General features: G+C 51.6%; 8 protein-coding genes across 8 annotated transcripts; 3 read left to right on the top strand and 5 right to left on the bottom strand.

Moving 5' to 3' along the window:
* Positions 1-212: 212 nt before the first annotated feature.
* On the bottom strand, positions 213-1,696 carry BDZ99DRAFT_374896 (uncharacterized protein; the record flags this gene model as incomplete). Its single annotated transcript, XM_033714946.1, has 2 exons — positions 213-1,266; positions 1,338-1,696. The coding sequence occupies 2 exons, from the start codon at positions 1,694-1,696 to the stop codon at positions 213-215; spliced, it is 1,413 nt and encodes a 470-aa protein (XP_033584072.1).
* A 423-nt stretch (positions 1,697-2,119) lies between these two features.
* On the bottom strand, positions 2,120-3,811 carry BDZ99DRAFT_564906 (uncharacterized protein; the record flags this gene model as incomplete). The annotated part of the gene is made up of 2 exons (XM_033727411.1): positions 2,120-3,429; positions 3,484-3,811. The coding sequence occupies 2 exons, from the start codon at positions 3,809-3,811 to the stop codon at positions 2,399-2,401; spliced, it is 1,359 nt and encodes a 452-aa protein (XP_033584071.1). The 3' UTR covers positions 2,120-2,398.
* Positions 3,812-4,170: 359 nt separating this feature from the next.
* On the bottom strand, positions 4,171-5,615 carry BDZ99DRAFT_404513 (uncharacterized protein). Its single transcript, XM_033716395.1, has 2 exons — positions 5,264-5,615; positions 4,171-5,200 (listed from the first exon to the last, which is right to left on the bottom strand). Exons 1-2 carry the CDS (start codon positions 5,555-5,557, stop codon positions 4,319-4,321), a joined length of 1,176 nt encoding a protein of 391 aa, XP_033584070.1. The 5' UTR covers positions 5,558-5,615; the 3' UTR covers positions 4,171-4,318.
* A 107-nt stretch (positions 5,616-5,722) lies between these two features.
* On the bottom strand, positions 5,723-7,736 carry BDZ99DRAFT_564904 (uncharacterized protein; the record flags this gene model as incomplete). Its single annotated transcript, XM_033727410.1, has 2 exons — positions 5,723-7,139; positions 7,193-7,736. The coding sequence occupies 2 exons, from the start codon at positions 7,734-7,736 to the stop codon at positions 6,124-6,126; spliced, it is 1,560 nt and encodes a 519-aa protein (XP_033584069.1). The 3' UTR covers positions 5,723-6,123.
* Positions 7,737-8,099: 363 nt separating this feature from the next.
* Positions 8,100-9,439, top strand: BDZ99DRAFT_430969 (glutathione S-transferase). The gene is made up of 2 exons (XM_033717269.1): positions 8,100-8,725; positions 8,781-9,439. Exons 1-2 carry the CDS (start codon positions 8,522-8,524, stop codon positions 9,231-9,233), a joined length of 657 nt encoding a protein of 218 aa, XP_033584068.1. The 5' UTR covers positions 8,100-8,521; the 3' UTR covers positions 9,234-9,439.
* A 629-nt stretch (positions 9,440-10,068) lies between these two features.
* On the bottom strand, positions 10,069-12,371 carry BDZ99DRAFT_430965 (uncharacterized protein). Its single transcript, XM_033717268.1, has 5 exons — positions 12,148-12,371; positions 11,757-12,015; positions 11,383-11,696; positions 10,807-11,329; positions 10,069-10,744 (listed from the first exon to the last, which is right to left on the bottom strand). Exons 1-5 carry the CDS (start codon positions 12,189-12,191, stop codon positions 10,304-10,306), a joined length of 1,581 nt encoding a protein of 526 aa, XP_033584067.1. The 5' UTR covers positions 12,192-12,371; the 3' UTR covers positions 10,069-10,303.
* Positions 12,372-12,530: 159 nt separating this feature from the next.
* Positions 12,531-14,029, top strand: BDZ99DRAFT_529370 (Ribokinase-like protein; the record flags this gene model as incomplete). Its single annotated transcript, XM_033726401.1, has 3 exons — positions 12,531-12,588; positions 12,646-12,906; positions 12,962-14,029. 3 exons carry the CDS (start codon positions 12,531-12,533, stop codon positions 13,684-13,686), a joined length of 1,044 nt encoding a protein of 347 aa, XP_033584066.1. The 3' UTR covers positions 13,687-14,029.
* Positions 13,840-15,529, top strand: BDZ99DRAFT_375156 (ribonuclease III; the record flags this gene model as incomplete). Its single annotated transcript, XM_033714967.1, has 2 exons — positions 13,840-14,035; positions 14,364-15,529. Coding segments are annotated over 2 exons (1,362 nt in total), but the record flags the coding sequence as incomplete, so codon positions are not given.
* Positions 15,530-16,463: the final 934 nt, after the last annotated feature.

Genomic DNA, 16,463 nt, shown 5'->3' with positions numbered 1-16,463 from the left:
AAGTTTTCTGGTGCACATGAGCGGTGGACTCATTGGGCAATAGGTCTCGTAGAATGGGTTTGTATTTGGCGCGGCGGTTCCTGATTCTCTCCGCGACTCATAGTCGGGTAGCACTCTAGTACCTGATACTATCATACTTCGCATAATATCGATTTGTCTATCGTCTATGAGGATGCGGGTCAATGTCCCACCGTGCTGTTCGCCCCGCGATCCTACTTCCGTCCCTGGAAGATATACCGGAAGTAATTCATGTAAAAGAACCCGTGCTCAGGCCCCTCCAAGAAGTCCGGTGTAGGCATGAGTCCCCTCCATGTATTCACTTCCAGCCTTGCAATGACATTCGCCCCAAAGCCGTCCAATTCCGCGACCTCTTCTTTCGCTTCTCGCTCGTTGAAAGTCGTGCAAAGCGTCAATGTCCCTAAATCAAGCAGCGCTTTTGTAGTTGGCGCCCAGCTCGATTGCTCAGCTTGAGTCCGACCACTGTGAAATAGCACCGCCATGTCTGGCTTCGAAAATTCCGCCCGCTGAACGAAGTCGTGGTACATTCCACGAAAAGACTGCATAGACCGCTTGCGGCCAGCTTTCTGACAGTCTGGGCAGCACTTGAGATCCATTTCTTGCGATAAGATATCCTCTCCAATTAGACCATACGAGCTCGGACCCGCGCAGAGTATGCGTAGCGATTTGAGGGCGGGAAGGAGGTGTAGTAGTTCTTCGAAGAGAGCTATGTTGCGCCATTCTCGAGATGTCGGCCCAACGAAATGCAAAAACAGGCTTGTCTTTTTTGCAAGGTCCGGTATGGTGTCTTCGAGTGCTGCGAGAATCGTAATGGGCATCGTCATCACATCAGTGCCGAGGATGTGGTGGAGGCGTATCCGTTCTGGTACTGAATCCTCGAAGTCCGGAGCTAGTGGCTTCAGTAAGCTGAAGCCAGGCGTGGTGGTGATTTCGTCGATAATGGCTCCATCAGATAGGTCTTTGTAGTATTTCTCCCAGCTATCGTGAATGGAGAGAGGTTCATAAGTGCTTCTTGGTTTCAAAGTAGGCTGTGCTGGCGTTGCCTCCCCGGTGTGCTCGAAGCAGTCGATGAGGAAGCGTTCGAGTTGATTAAAAAGTTGATTGTCTTTACATACTTTCTCGGAGTGGGAGTTCTTCGCTGGACAGGTCTGACACGTAGATACCCGAAGGCAAGATGGACACGACGCAAATTTGGACCAACCAGTATTTGCTTCGCTCCGATGACAGACCACACAGTACACTTGTGCCCTTCACTAATGATGAGCCACATCTTGGACCAGAAAAAAGAGGAGATGCGACTTCGGAGGTACGTGACTTACTGTATCATGTCCTGGACAGCTGGTGGGACGTCTTGTGTAGATTTGAGCCACTGAAGTTTAGAATACAAGGAGTCTCGATATAGATCCCAGGACCTGTTCGGCGCCGTCTCTTTCTCCTCAATGACATTGATTTCCTTCAGCAGTTTACAATGGTTTTTGTGAGCAATTTTCCAATCGCTTACTTGACATCCCTTCGAGCAATACACAGCGCGCTTACAGGCACCGCATTTCGAAAGCTTTTCAGCTGACTTGCAGCAGCGGAAACAAAGGTGGCCCTTGATTGCCAGTGTCGGTAGGCTGGGAACAAGGACCTGATCTCTTTGCATGAGCTGCTCGCGATTGGCCATGCGAGTAGCCATGATGTTGGTGGTGAGGTCAAGGTGTCGGGAATGTTTGATTGCGGAAGCGTTCGTTAAGCGTTGGATAACGAGCGTGCAGATGTATGTGGCTGAGTTGGGAGGACGACGATTAGGTCGGCGTCTTTCTTAGGCTCCGCTATTTCTGAAGTGCACGCCGCTAGGTGTTGTCGGCCCCTTCCTCTCTAGCAGCTTACTCAGCAGCTCCCTGTAACTAGTTAACTATATCTTTCCTCCTTCCACTCAATAGCTAGCTGCCTGACATCATCAATACAGCTTTTGGCTACACACCTTGTCTTGTTCCGCTTCCCTCTGACTGTCGCTCAGTGTAGACAGGGTTATTCTACCCAAGCCAATAATGGGAAGAACGGTAGTGTATTTCAAATTATGGGTGAAATTGCTCAGATAGGCAACACAATAGAATGTGCAGTATTTACAAAGATCTCAATTCATCTACACATGCTATAGGATCAGGCAATCAGCATACTATTCAGCACTAGAAGCAAGACTATCCAAATTGATATAAATTCAACTAATGCTCAGGCCAAAATCAACTCAACGTCACAAAAGCCCGTTTGGGGGTGCCTCAAGGCCAACGAGTCACCCTCACATGCTCATATGCCCTCTCAGAGTAATCACTCCACTGTTTGGTTATCGGCCCAAATCCAGAGCCAGTTTGGTAGCCTTGAAATGGCACATTTTTGCCTAGGAGGTTTGCAGAAAGATATCCGTCGAACCTAGTGCACGTAGCATGAAGGAAGTCGATATGGCCATGTTGCTGTTGCCGTGGTCGAGTTGAATTTCGCCTTCGCCTGTCTCGCGGCCGCGCCACTTAAGGAAGAGGCGACGACTCTGCCGAGTCGAGGTGGACTTGCCTCGTTTCACGGTGGGGCGAGCCGCCGTCGAACTGGCCTTGCGTTTGTTACTAGGTGGAAGAGGGTTGGTAACTAACTTGTCTTCGTCTTCGTCTTCATCTTCATCCTCAAAGTTGTCCTCGTCTTGAGACTCATCCTCATCATGTTCCATCCCTAACAGCCCCTCTTCGTTCACTTCGAACCACATGATGCCTTCAATGACCCCGAAGTGGAACATGCCAACCACGCCCTGTAGCCCTAGTACGATTCTCAGTTTCAAGGGGGAACCTTGGGGCCACTCCGACGTGATCTTGTCACATTGAATGGCATAAGAGCCTCTTGCTTGCTCAATTGAGAAGGCTTGCCTGCTGGCAGATTTCGGGAGACTCTTGATGAAGGAACCGTGCTTCTTCATCACTTCGGCCCACTCGAATTCCTTTTCCTTCTCATGCTCAGCCCGCTGTGCACTGTCGATATTGCCTGCTGCTCCCCAGACAGCGCTCCTATCCCATCCAACGACTATCGTACGTGCATTTCCTTCTCCGCCACTATATGTCTCCAATCCAGGCACTTGTTGAGCCCTGTTGTGCATGCCGGATCTATCGCCAAACCCTGTGAGTACTAAGGGTCCAGGAGCCTTGGACTGATCTGGTGTTCCGCCGTCATTGAGGAAGTACTTGCGCATGAACATTGCCATAACGTAAGCAGCCTCCAAGCCAGGTGTCGAGAGCTTTTCGAATCCTTCTGTTTTCAATCCCTTCTGCTCCTCGATAAGCTTAGATACACGCTGTTCTTCGAGGACCATATGGGGAGTGTTTTTCTCTTCGTATTGAAGTGTAAGTGCAGCCTCAATGTCGCGGATATGTTGGGGACGGTATCGCACTATCTGAAGTCAGTATCAAAACTCAACTGAATTATTTTCTGAACCACGCGAACTGACCTTTCCTTCCTTCACACTGCGGCATAGGAGCTCCTTGTTCTCGTCACTCCGGGCTCTGGCTCTGGGAAGGGAGGCAACACCGTAATGGGTCAGTTGCGCGATTATCCATTTCTTCTTAACGATTCTCTTCGCTTGTTCGTTCGCTTCTTGTTCTGCGTACTTTTGGGCTAGTTTACCTCCTTTAATCTTGACCTCGTTAGGAAAAAGAAGTTCTCGTAGCTTGGGTGCGTCGACACGCCGGCGGCCTTTCGACATAAGGCCGTCGCTGCCGTATGAGAATCGACCGCTTCTCAGTGGCGCCAAAGGCACCACCCAGTTGGTCATTCTAAATTCTCAATATCTTCGTCGGAGAAACTGCTAGGAAGATGGGGGTGAGCGACTGTCAATGAGGGAGTGCACCGGTCTGATATCCTGACGCGTCGGGCTGAAGGATCGCGTAGTGTGGGGGTTGCGCTACTTCAGCAGGAGCTATCACGCATTCACATGTAATCCACGGGTTTGTCTTCGCGAAACCCCCGGACGCAGTCTCGGTATTAGCATTCGACAATGAGCAAAAATTATGAGCTTCAAGGCAAGGCTCTATAAGTAGAGGTCATGCTGTGATTTGTTTGTAGGAAGTATTCCTAACCTATTGGCTAGTGGACGCTTCAATCTGTCACTATCATCGATGGCATGGATATTCTGCAGAACTTTATATTCCGGGGCCTAAAAATATAGAATTAGAGCCGTCGTCAGAGCAGATACAAACAGCAATTACGATATTATATGTGCGTTCGCCAGTTTACAAAGTAGTACCAACAGTACAGAAGCTGTAGAAGTAGCGTTATACGACTAGTCGAGGAGAGAGGGTTTGGACTCGTCCGACACGGTCAGTTCTGCTTCTTCTTCCTTCTTTTCCTCGACTACGTCAACATCTCCATTTACCGGTGCGGCTTCGTCGGATATCTTTTCCTCGGCTACAAGCTTCTCAAGCTCAGGCTCCACTTGCTGTTCATCCTGCACATGCTCCGGGGCTGCCTCCTCATCATCTTCGATGATCAACAAACCGGCTTCGGGGTCCTCAATAGCCCTCTTCGCCTCGCGCCTCTGCTGAATGCGGCGTCTCAAGAACACGAGCACGAAGACCAAAGCAAAAAGGAGATATGTGTGATCGAATAACCAGTCCGTGGCCTCCCCAGTAGCCTTCTTCCAGGTCCACGCAAGGGTACCTATGTGGCCATAGTAGTCCCATTCCGTCGCCCTGAAGACTTGAGTGAACCTAGGCGCCTCTTTCCCACAGGGCATTTTAGCATGTGTTATCTTTTCGCCCTGCTCTACGAGCTCAATGCTCTTGATCTTGAGGCCCTCTCGCATGTTCTCTTGGCTCAGCTTCAGCTGGATTAATTTCTGCTTGGGCTGGTTCAGCAAGGCGACACCGGGGTTTTGAATCCATCGGATTTCAGCATGCGTGATATCGAATTGGAGAAGCTGAACCAGACGCTCATTTGTCATCATAGTCGTCTGCTCGAACGAGATCTCGAAGCTGCCGTATTGGGTGCCGACATTCCATGATTTATCCATCATCCTCATGTCGACCATTTTGCGCATGATATCGGCCGAAAGGTTGGCGGGAACTTGGTAGGAGTAGATGTTGGCTGGTAGGACGAGGGGGTAGATCTGTTTGCCGTTCACGAGGAGAGAGCGTTTGTCCTCTGCTATGGAGAAGTTGAATAGCTGAGTAAAGTTAGCATAGTCCAAAGACGCTTCCGCAAGCTGTTCGAAAGGGTAGTGTCTTACTAAAGAGTTGTCCTGCGGATTCTCCTGCCAATGCTCGACGACCTGACCATACTCTCGCACCCGGAACGGGCAACCCAAACACTCGAGTTTCACGACATAGTTCTCGTGCTCATGAACCGTCGTGATGGGCGCCGCAATCTCTGGCAAAGGGAGTCCGAGTTCCTTCAACTCGTCGGCGGTGTTCTCGGGGTAGTAACTCCATGTATAATCTCTCCAGTCCTCGGACGTAGACCCGAGGTGGGATGCCAGCGCTCCGGCAGCGAAGAAAGAAGCGAGTGACAAGAAGGAACGCATTATGAATTGAAGGAAGAGTTTGAATTGTAAGGCGAGGAGAGAGAAGAGGTGGATGCCGACAACCCTCGCAAGGAGGTTGGTGAGGGGCGAGACGGGTACGGTCTAGCCTTGTTTCCAAATTTAGATCCCACGCGGCCCGCGATATCGTATTCACGGACAGGTAACGGATTAGGATGACCATTCCAGTTGAAGATAGCACATATTTTCCTTTCAAACACTTCGAGTTTTGAAAGTTCAGCCTCAGCAACCTTGGAAAGACTTTTCTTTTTATATCTCCAATGTTACAAGCACTTCGATTATCATCGCCCATTGCACTAACGTAGAATAGTCAAGACGGGCATCAGGGCAGGAGACCTGCTATGGACATCTAACAGGCCAGAAAATCAGTTGCCATCACCACAGCAATGGATGGAAGCTGATGGGTCACCGAGCCTAGTAAAACCTTGAGAGGATTGAGCGCACTGGGATTAAAGCGCACCCTTCAATGTCGTCCTGCCAGACGCCTAGAATGCTCCTCATATGAATAGAAAAGGACCTCAAACCTTCCCAAGCAGTAGGCGACGAGCCTACCCTGTGAGACCTAACACAATCACTTCGTCCTCCACTTCATTCTCATCAAGCCCTCTATCATTTTGGTCGGCCTCTCTTTGGTGTTTCTGACGGCTTGGAGTGTTGAAAACGTACGGCTCTTCCGAGTCATAGATCACGTGTTCAATGGGTGTGTCCTCGCCGTATAGGAAAGGGGGTATAAATATCTCGCCCCCCTGAAAATGTTCCGCGTACAGCTTGAAAGCTCTGCCCTGGTCTTTCAACGCAAAGGCGAACCTGTAGACGTCTTGCCGTCGCTCTTTGGCTTGCCAAATGCGGTACAAATCCTCCATCTTGTATCCACGTGATTGCAATATTCCATCAGCGAAGGTTTGAGCGAGGACGATGTCCACTTGACGAACATGTCGCATTCTATCGGTTATTTTCAAGAGCTCTTTCCACTCGGCTCTCCCTCTGTGCGGCAGTGACCTTGCGGGGGGATTGAAACAGTGAACATAGTCACTGAATAGCCTAAGCGTTTGTAGCGACTTTGGGGCTCCGTTCGTAGTTAGATGGCTTATGAGAATAGATTTGGGATCTAAGGCCAAGCACCGAAGATTCTCGAAGTCGCGAAGAGTTATACGCCCCAGCTGCGATGGATCGGGTCTCCAACGTCGACGGCCGACATTTCTGATGTACTCGAGAGACTCATGCTGCTGGTAGAGAGCGTGCATGAACTCTCTGTGATAGTGTACCAAGGGTTTAGTGGGCGAATCGTGGAAGTGATGTATTCTTTCCCCAAGATTAATCTCCTTCAAGGCTCGAGGATACCGCAAGATTGTGCCTAGGGCAATAGCGTTGATGTTACACTCAATGAAAGTAAGACTCCTGAGAGCAGTAGTCTTTTCAATATTTTCAACAGGTGGAGGAAGTGACATGCGATTTGTGATATCGGAGCAGGAAATTGTTAGGTTTTGGAGCGTAGGGTGAAGAAAAATGACAGCATCGTCCCCTAGCTCGAACTTCTGAGTGTTGCCATGGGTATGCAAGACAACTACCATAGGTCAACTAACAGCCTAATGCGTACGTGTAAGACGGGTTTCTTACCAGTTTGAAGCTTGTTAAATAGGAGAGGCCCATTTGAAGGTACGTCTAGGCTGGTTGCCTGGCTGGCTGCCCGAAACAGAGGAGTGTATCTTACTCGGCAGCCGCTCCTCCAAGGAATCATCTCATCACCGCGCCAAGGATTGTTATTGATGCAAGGTGACTCGATTGTTAAATGACGCAAGTTTCGGAGATGTGGCAGTATCCGGTCGACATTCTCGATGCCGCTCTCGTTGTCTGATTGAAGAATGCCGGTGTCGTCGACAACAACCTTATGGATGTACCGGACCTCGAAGTGCTGAATGTCTAGAGTACGCGAAGGCCTACGGTCCAAGGAGGTGGCGAGGCATTCGGCTTCGGCCCCGGTGCGGATGAGAACTGATCGGTAGATATATGGTTCAACAAGAGCTTGAAAGCGGCCACACGTTCTAGCTAGCCTGCAGAGGTCCTTGGATTGGTCGACTCGTTCGATGACGGCAAGGATAATTTCATCCGCGAGGGAAAGAAATTGGCAAAAGCCAGACTGACGCATCCCTGGCCTCTCCATTGAGGCTACAGCCAAATCGGGAAGATGGCCTAATAGGTTCTCTTGCACGAACACGTGCCCTGGGCTTGAAGGTGGCAGGTTGGTGACGGGCGGTTGCTGAACAAAGGCTTAGTCGTGCCCGAGATCAAAGCACGTACCCCTATCAGAATATTGGTCTGCTTCGTGACTGTTCTCAGTTTCCTCCGAATCGTGGCCGTAATCCGGGATCAGCAAGTTTGTTGGTGATGGCCAAGGCAGCCGTGGAACGTCACATGGAGTACCGCCAGTCAACCTAAACTATTTCCAAGCTTTTGTTTTGTCAGCGCTCCGGCTCGGCAGCCGTCAAACCACGCGCCTTGAAATCTACGAAAACACCACTTCCACCCTACTTTGTAATTGGAACTATCGTAGTACAGTATCGTCAGGGCCCCATATTCCAGCCTCCCGAACGTATCACGCGCAACTTGAGTAGCCGTGAAAGCTCTATAGCCTACTATCCTCCGGTTCATAGCCTCTCAGTACTTAATAAGTTTAGAAGTCCGTCTGTAATATAAAGCCTGATTCGGACCTCGTGAGATTACAAGGACGTGAGAGTTTGTTCATCTACCCTCTATATAAAGATTACAAATGGTTCGGCGGGGGCTTACAAGGGTATGCGAGGCATTGTATTTGGAGGCCGTATATCTGGAAAGTATGAATAAGTAGCTCTCGCTCTCAGTCAGCTTCAACTCAAACTCAGAATTGTACATCCCCTTATTCACAATATCAACAACAAAGCGACCGCATACTCAAGTCTCTCTGTCGAAATGACGAAGTCCATCATCCTATACAGCCATCCCTCTGGGCCAAACCCTTGGAAGGTTGCTATCATCCTTGAGGAGCTCGCTATTCTCTACGAGACGTCGTGGGTGGCCAAGGAGGATGTCAAAAAAGAGCCGTTCGTGTTGAAGAACCCCAATGGACGAGTCCCAGCCATCGAGGACCCAAACACTGGCGTCACGCTCTTCGAGGTGAGTTTCAAGCAGACGACGTTCAACTTCACGTAGAGACTGAAGTCACCACCAGTCTGGTGCTATAATCCAATATCTTATCGACACATACGACAAGACAAACAAGCTCGCATACACCAATATCCCCGAGAAATACCTCACCGTCTCCTGGCTGCATGTCCAGATGAGCGGCCAGGGCCCCTACTTTGGTCAAGCTGCCTGGTTCCAATGGTCACACCCGGAAAAGGATTTGACTTCTGCGATTGATCGCTACACCAACGAAATCAAGCGCCTTGTTGGGGTCATAGACCGTCATCTGAAGGACACTGGGGCGCAGTATCTTGTCGGCAATAAGTGCACATACGCCGATTTGGCTTTTGTCATGTGGGACCAGCTCATACCACAGCTTGTAAGTGGATGGGACTTCAAGACTGAAGTGCCGTACTTTGCAGCCTGGAATGACAGAATCGTGGCTAGACCCGCAGTGCAGAAGGTTCTGGCGGATAAGGCTAAGGCCACGTCTCATTGATTGTATTTCTTCAAGAGACCTAACACGTCCAGAGCACGAAAGACGAAGCTGATAGTAGGCTATTGGATGTGGAAAATGTAGCCTGAAGCACTTTAGCGATCATGCAAATTTGACTGTGAATGCGTAACGGAAAGTGCATCAAACTTCCACTTTTGGGTCCTATAAGCACACGTTCGTATTGCAGAAAGTATCTTTTTAATTCAAGGTTTCTCTCTTCCAATTAGGCCTTCCCCTCGTTTAGATCCTAGCCTCTTCGGCAGACAGTGATCAATAGGCCTCCACGCTAATCTGTGGAACCTTGAATCTCGCTCCCAGAACGGGCATTGCTTGAACGATGTTGCTCCAGTCTATACAGATACACTGACGGTTGAACTTGCGAGGATTTAAGATTTGCTGGTACTCTGAGGATTGCTTCTTTAATATTTTATACCTATTCTCAGATCTACCATAAACTGTCTTCATACTTAAGCTGTGGAGAGGTACTTTCGGAATCCGGCAAAGTCAAGACTCTTCTTGTTCCTATCACGCCGGAAGGCTCCATTAACAATCGATATGCAGTCAGCTGCAGGCACAGCACTTTCCCCGCATGCATGTGCTAGTTGGGTTAGAATGACTGATATCGTGGTGCACTAGGGGCGCGACGGATGGAGGCACGTTGGCGCAGCTCGCGTCGCACGCGCGCTCGGCTAATAGGCCTTCCATCACTCCCTAACGGGTGGGGCGTGGAGGGAGGTGGGTCCAGGTGTGGCTAAGATAGAAACAAGTGCGTGGATTGGGACAGTGATTTTGGAACTGGGGTGATTATCACACTTGTGAACTGGGAAAGGAAGCACGAGTAGCAGGTAAAAAGGATTTGAATTTACTAATACTAATCTGTCTCATGAAAAGAAGAGAAGACGAAGGGAGGGCGGAAGGCTCTATACAAACTTGTGATACACGGGGAAATACCACCCTGCTCCAAGAACCCCGGCGAATTCCGCATGGCTCAACAGTCAACTCCATCCAATGCTAACTGTCCGAAAGTTGTCTCCAGGATTGCTAGTCCGAACAAATGGGAAAGGCTTGCTGGTTTATCCGGAATGCTCCACGATCTCGCTCAGCAGTTGACCATTCTTGATGTAACTCCTGAACTGCTCTGGAATTGGCGCCTCGGTATAATCACCTCCATCCTCTTCTGGAGGCAGGTTAATATTGATGCTCGTGCATTTGCTGGTGAAAACCTCCGTGGCCAGGCTATCCTTCGACAAGTAAATCTGTGCACCGTCCACCTGGTCGAGAAGAACTGTTGGCAGTGCGCCGAGAACCTGGAGGGCAAAGTTGGGGGCCTTGATCACATCGACAGAAGAGACGAGGGAATCGATGATCAGCGAAGTACGGGAGGAGTTGTCGAGAGAAATGGCATTTGCTTTGCCATTAATACGAATAGTAGTGCTCTTGCATCCGGAGATGAGAATGGAGTGATTGATTTCGGCATCGATTTCGACGATGTCACCCGGTGCATCGAAGTGCTCCTATGCGCTATCGGTTAGCTTCACGGATATCAAAACAATCAAGATAATAGCAAAGTACTTACGATTATCCATTTGTTCCCGTCTAGCTCTTTTCTTGAGGGCTTCTTTGTGCGCATGCTTTGTGGCTTCGGCTTCTTCCCAGGAGGTGCAGGGCTCTTGCTCCGTCCAATTGAATCGATGCTGGAACTGCGTTCCGGCACTGGTGCAGTAGCCCGCAATGATGGGTTCTTGTGCGTCATCTGGCTCTGGTCGACCTTCTTCAAGCCTTTTGTCACGTTTTCTCCCTGGTTGAGAGCGCTGAAAACAGCACCCATGTCCGCAGCTTTTGCTTTCGGTGCTGGGGGCATTGGTGGAGGGGGAGGGCCGGGTGGTGGTGGAATAGCACCTGCCGGGGCGGGAGAAGCTGGGGCTCCATTTGTGGCAGCTCCAGCTGGAGATGATTTGACTTGCTTCAGAGCTTCGCTGGCGTCGATGCCATTTTTGTTCCAGGCAACGCCAGTCAGGTGGAATTGTTTTACGTAGGCGGCGAGCGATTTGTACAACTTATAGTATGCTTGAACCCACTCTACATTCGTCCGGTCTGGTCTGCGCCTATATGTCAGTAATATTCCGAAGGATCCACCATACATATGCCTTACTTTTCCTTATACTCCTTCAGAACCTTGTTGCCATACATCTGGGCTCCGCCAAAGAGCTCTGTGACATGATCCGCGGGCTTCGACTCTATGGTTATCCAGCTGAGTGTGTCAACGCCATCCGCAACCATTGATAATGGATCTTTGAGGGCTGGTTCCCTGTTGGACTGTCGCACATCAGACACCTTTGTCATGGCCTGTGTAATATCCTTCAGGAGGTCCATGTATTTCGGAGACCCCATATCTGGTTTCTTGGCCTTGGTCGCTACGAGGAGGAAGACGCGCTGCGCATCGAACGCTTGCTTGACTGCTTTCGCCTGTACCGGTTGTTGATAAGCATGCAAGCTTCACAAAAATCGTCATGTACGGTCGCGTACCTGTCCGTCAATGACGCCTCCCAGCTTGGCACTCAGATCCAACCATGCCTTGAGCTCTGTATTGAGGAGAACATCAAATGCCTCGACTGAAGGAGGTAGGACAGCCACTGGCTCGGCTGGGGCGGAAGCTGTGCTGCCGCTGGGTGGCATCGGAGGCGCAGGAGGCACGGCGGACGAGACAGAGCCATTGGCGGTGGTAGTTTCAGGGCCGACAGACGTCGAGGCAATGTCTTCCAGGCGAGAGGTGGCAGCCTCGAGCCTATGTATCATAGTAGTCAGCGCATCTGGTTGCAAATGCACGGGTCCGGAGACGCGGCGGGCTAGGGCGTTGTCGTGTTCGCTCATGGTCGAGTCTTCTTTGTGTTTGGGAGGCCAGGAGGGGCCAACAAACCTTTTTATCAGAGTAGTCAGATTGTTCATGTTGTTTGCTGCCATTATTGCGGGGATAGCTGGAAACCCAAGGGGAGTTGCCTGTGCAACGAGGTAGGCTCGCGGGCCAGTGCAGCGCGTGTCGCGGGCGTTGAAGGCAGAGAGCAGAAATAGAGACAAGAAGAGCCGGCGACGAGGCAGAACAGGGCTCGTGCAAGAATGTGGTGGTGCTAGGGGCGAATAGCAATAACTAAGCTGAAGTAGTGAAAGTTGTCGTCTCCTGCGCGCCAGCATCACGGAGCGCTAGTCCGCGGCCAAGAGTGAGACGCCGAGCATCCCATCCACTCATGGACCACGGCCCATCCTATTCCCCATCTATCTGTATCCAACACGCCCGCAGTGACCATGGCGGAAGGTGACACGGACGGCGTGGACTTCTTCACCATGGGCATGTTTATCATTGGTGAATTGCTCTACGGTATCCCGTTTTATATCAAAGCGTAACCTCTAATCTATGCAGACGAGATTGAGTTCCCGCCGCCCAAACCAGCCGCAAAAGATATACTTGGCGGCGCTGGGACGTACTCTGCCGTAGGAGCTCGCATGTTTTCGCCGCCGCCACAGTCTCAATCTGTGGGCTGGGTCGTGGACTGCGGGTCTGACTTCCCGTCCGAGCTGCGAGAGACCATTGTGCAGTGGGACACGGCATGTCTGATGCGCGAAACACCGCATAGGCTGACCACCAGAGGCTGGAACGGTTACGGCGAGAACGATTTCAGAGGTATAGCATAGCATGTCATATCTCAGCTCACAGTAGCGCGTCTGATCTCATGCAGCTTTCCGCTACACAACACCCAAGCTCCGACTTGACCACACCTGTCTCGAAGGCAAGCTTCTCTGGTCCAAGTCGTTTCATCTGATCTGCTCGCCCATCCGGTGTGTAGACCTAGTCAAGAATATTCTGATCATGAGAGGCCAGTGGCCAGAACCAGGCAAAAAGCCGAGGCCGCTGTTCATTTGGGAGCCAGTTCCAGACCTGTGCACGCGCGAGGAGCTCGAGAATTGCAAGGTGGCGCTCAAGCATGTGGATGTCGTTAGTCCCAATCATTCCGAGCTTGGTGCTTTCCATGCAAAGACTGTAGATCGCGAAGGCCATGTTGATTACGGGGCCATTGAGGACCTGGCGAAGCAGTGGATTCAGTGGGGAATCGGACCAGACGGAGATGGAGCTGTCGTAGTGAGATCTGGTAAGGATGGCTGCTATATTAGAGACCAAGGGGTCAGCAAATGGATTCCAGCTGTTCATGAATCAGCAGAGAAAGTAGTCGATCCCACTGGCGGAGGAAACGGGTTTCTAGGGGGCTTTGCAGTAGGGTTTGTCAGATGTGGAAACGTTGAGGATGCAGCAGTATGGGGCTCAATTGCAGCCAGCTTCGCAATCGAGCAGATCGGTATGCCAACCCTCATCAGAACATCAGACGGAGAGACGTGGAACGGCGAGCGTGTCGAGCAACGGCTTGCAGATTTCAGGAAGAGGCTGGATAAATATGTACAGCCCTAAGTGCCCCAGCAAACACAAGGATTCCCAATTGACGCCCCTCAAACGCCCCCGCTACGATCCACTTTCTTTCGCTGCCTCTGCTGCTTCGTGTTCCCTGATCTGCTTGCTCCAGCTTCGAGACGTCAGTCTCCGCGCTCGGGTACATGGGTCACCACTCACTATCGGCTGGGGAAGAATCTGCCCTTCTCTGGCATCTTGTTCCGGAACTCCCGCTCTGCGCTTATGGACCAGGCGATTGCTGTGATTCCGAGGACGACGCCGCTCATGATGGCCGTGTTGGCTTTCCAGTTTGCGGGCTGCGAGTACCAGCCTCCGGCCGGCGACCAGACGTGCTTTGGGTATCTGACAAGTTAGCAGGATGCAATTGGAGAGGGCAGAGCAGCTTCCACACGTACGGGATCTTTCCTCCGGCCATTGTGAGTGAGAGAGCGGGTGGGAGAGCTGTCCGTGTCGTCGTTGTCTGCGGTTGAAGTTGACGCGGAATGATACGGAACGGGCTGAAGCTTGGCGCGAAGCTCGACGCCAGCCAGAAATTTTGATTATGGGTGGTCAAGGAGACACACGACATAGCCATCCCAACTCCCGCCGCTCCTCCCTCCACCACGCTCCTTTCGCTTGCTCAGCGCGGCCTTTGATGAAGCGAATACGCATACAACGATGGGGATCGCAATTCCTAGCCCCTCGGACGCAATTCCGCCCTCAATGTCCCCTTCGACCGCTGCAGCATCACCTCTCCCCATACCAACAACCTCATAGCTGCCGTTCTCAATCGACCTCAGCCGGCGACACATTTCCTCCTCTCGATGCCGACGAGTCAACAGAACTATCACAGCGCGATGACGATGTCTCAATACCCCCGGAAGCACTCCCATCGCCGCCCCCCTCCGCCGCTCTAAAGTCAGCTAAACTCGCCGCCCTCCACGCCCGTCTCTCCCTCCCTCCGCGCCTCCCCATCCAAACCCTCGCTCGAGCGCTCGTGCACGAGTCAGCGGATCCAGATCCCAACTTCAACAATACCTCCCTCGCGATTCTGGGCTCAAACCTCCTCGGCCTCTACACTAGCGAATATCTCCTCTGCAACTACCCCCGCCTCCCCATCTCCGTCCTCTTCGCCGCGCAGTCTGCCTACGTCGGCACCAAGGCCCTCGCCCTGATGGCAAAAGAATGGGGCATTGAATCTGTCGCCGAGCCCGGCGGAGAAGTCGACCCGGGTCTACTACAATACCGCAGACTGGCTGCCGGCGCGGCCTGGGGCGAGTTTGCGCCACGCGGCACGGGGCGGCCCAACGAGCAGAAGGGCTGGCGGCGCGGCATCACCTCTAAGATCGTCTACGACGACCAATTCGGCGACATGCGCATGACGACGCCGGAGCCCTCGCAGCCTGTGCCGCTCGATATCGCGGCCGAGAGTTTCGTGCGTGCGCTCATGGGCGCGACGTACCTGCACTGTGGCCGGGCTACCACAAAACGTTTCTTCGCGAGCCACTGGCTCAGCCGGACGCTGGACCTGTCGAAGATGTTCGAATTCCGCACGCCGACGGTCGATCTGAGCAAGTTATGTGCGCGGGAGGGATTCGAGCCGCCGGTAGCGCGGCTGATATCTGAAACGGGGCGAGCGAGCAGGCATCCAGTGTTCGTAGTGGGCGTGTACAGTGGGAGAGATAAGCTCGGCGAAGGGGCGGGCGGTAGCTTAGACGAAGCGCGGGTCCGGGCCGCGGTCATGGCACTCAAGAGCTGGTACCTGTACAAGCCGCTGGACGTAACGCTCCCGTCAGACGCAGAGGGCATGGAGCCGACGAAGTGGAAACCGAACCTCGTGGATATTGGGGAGGTAATTGTGTGAATGCGTCACACGTTTGGTCTGTGGCCCGCAACGAGGGCCGCTTTTTTCTCTCGTGTGTATTACCAAACACCCATCTACATTTTGGCAGTCATTTGGGTATGATAGAAAAGAAGGGACGGAGCAAGGCATATCCGCTGGTGGCTGGTGGCGGGGGCCATTTTGTATCATAGAAGGAGCAAAGAAGAAGAACGAGAAGCGGATTCCGCTTGCGTCTGTCTGCATCGAGCGACACGGGCTCTGGGATGGTGTTTCTGTGCATTTGGCTGTAGACGTATCTGTATAAAACGAAAACACTTTATCCATCCTCCAGACCCTACCCATTCATCATACAGCTAGTCCTGATACAGTGATTCTTCGCTGGGAGTAAGAAGCGTAAAGTCATTAGCGCAGTCGACCTTTCAGGGCTGCTTCAGGGCCAGGTTTCGTTCTTTGCCGGCGATCGTGCTGATTAGACTTCGATTTAAACGTCATCTTTCCATCATACGAGGCGAAGACTGCAAATCACGCTCGAGGCTTTCGATTACATTGTGCTTGCCGAAACATCGAGGGGCCACAGGGCCCTTCGACAATGTTTCTAGCCTATCAAGCATTTCAGCTCAAACTACTGATTCAGTCATTCATAGAATGGTCTATCAACGTATATATAATGTATCGTAATATTGTTCGTGATAGAGGTGGCTATATCGGAGGATGATAAAAAATTCCAAAACCCATGTTCATATACCTGCGCCAGCCTATATCTTCCGTTCGCCGATCCAAACAAGACTACGAGAAAGAAGAATAGGAAAGAATTATGCACGCTGAAATGGGTGTTGCTCGGAACGCTGTCAGATGAATACAACGCAGAGATGCAGAACGCTTCAGAATAGTGTGCGGAACGCTAGTTCAATGCGAGAGATCTCGGATGCGGGTCGTGGGCGTCATGATAGATGCT

Source organism: Mytilinidion resinicola, assembly GCF_010093595.1.
Source record: "Mytilinidion resinicola strain CBS 304.34 unplaced genomic scaffold BDZ99scaffold_1, whole genome shotgun sequence".
In the NCBI taxonomy this organism is placed as follows: Eukaryota; Fungi; Ascomycota; class Dothideomycetes; order Mytilinidiales; family Mytilinidiaceae; genus Mytilinidion; species Mytilinidion resinicola.
The sequence above is the reverse complement of the archived record's forward strand: the minus strand, read 5'-3'. Positions and strand labels throughout refer to the sequence as shown.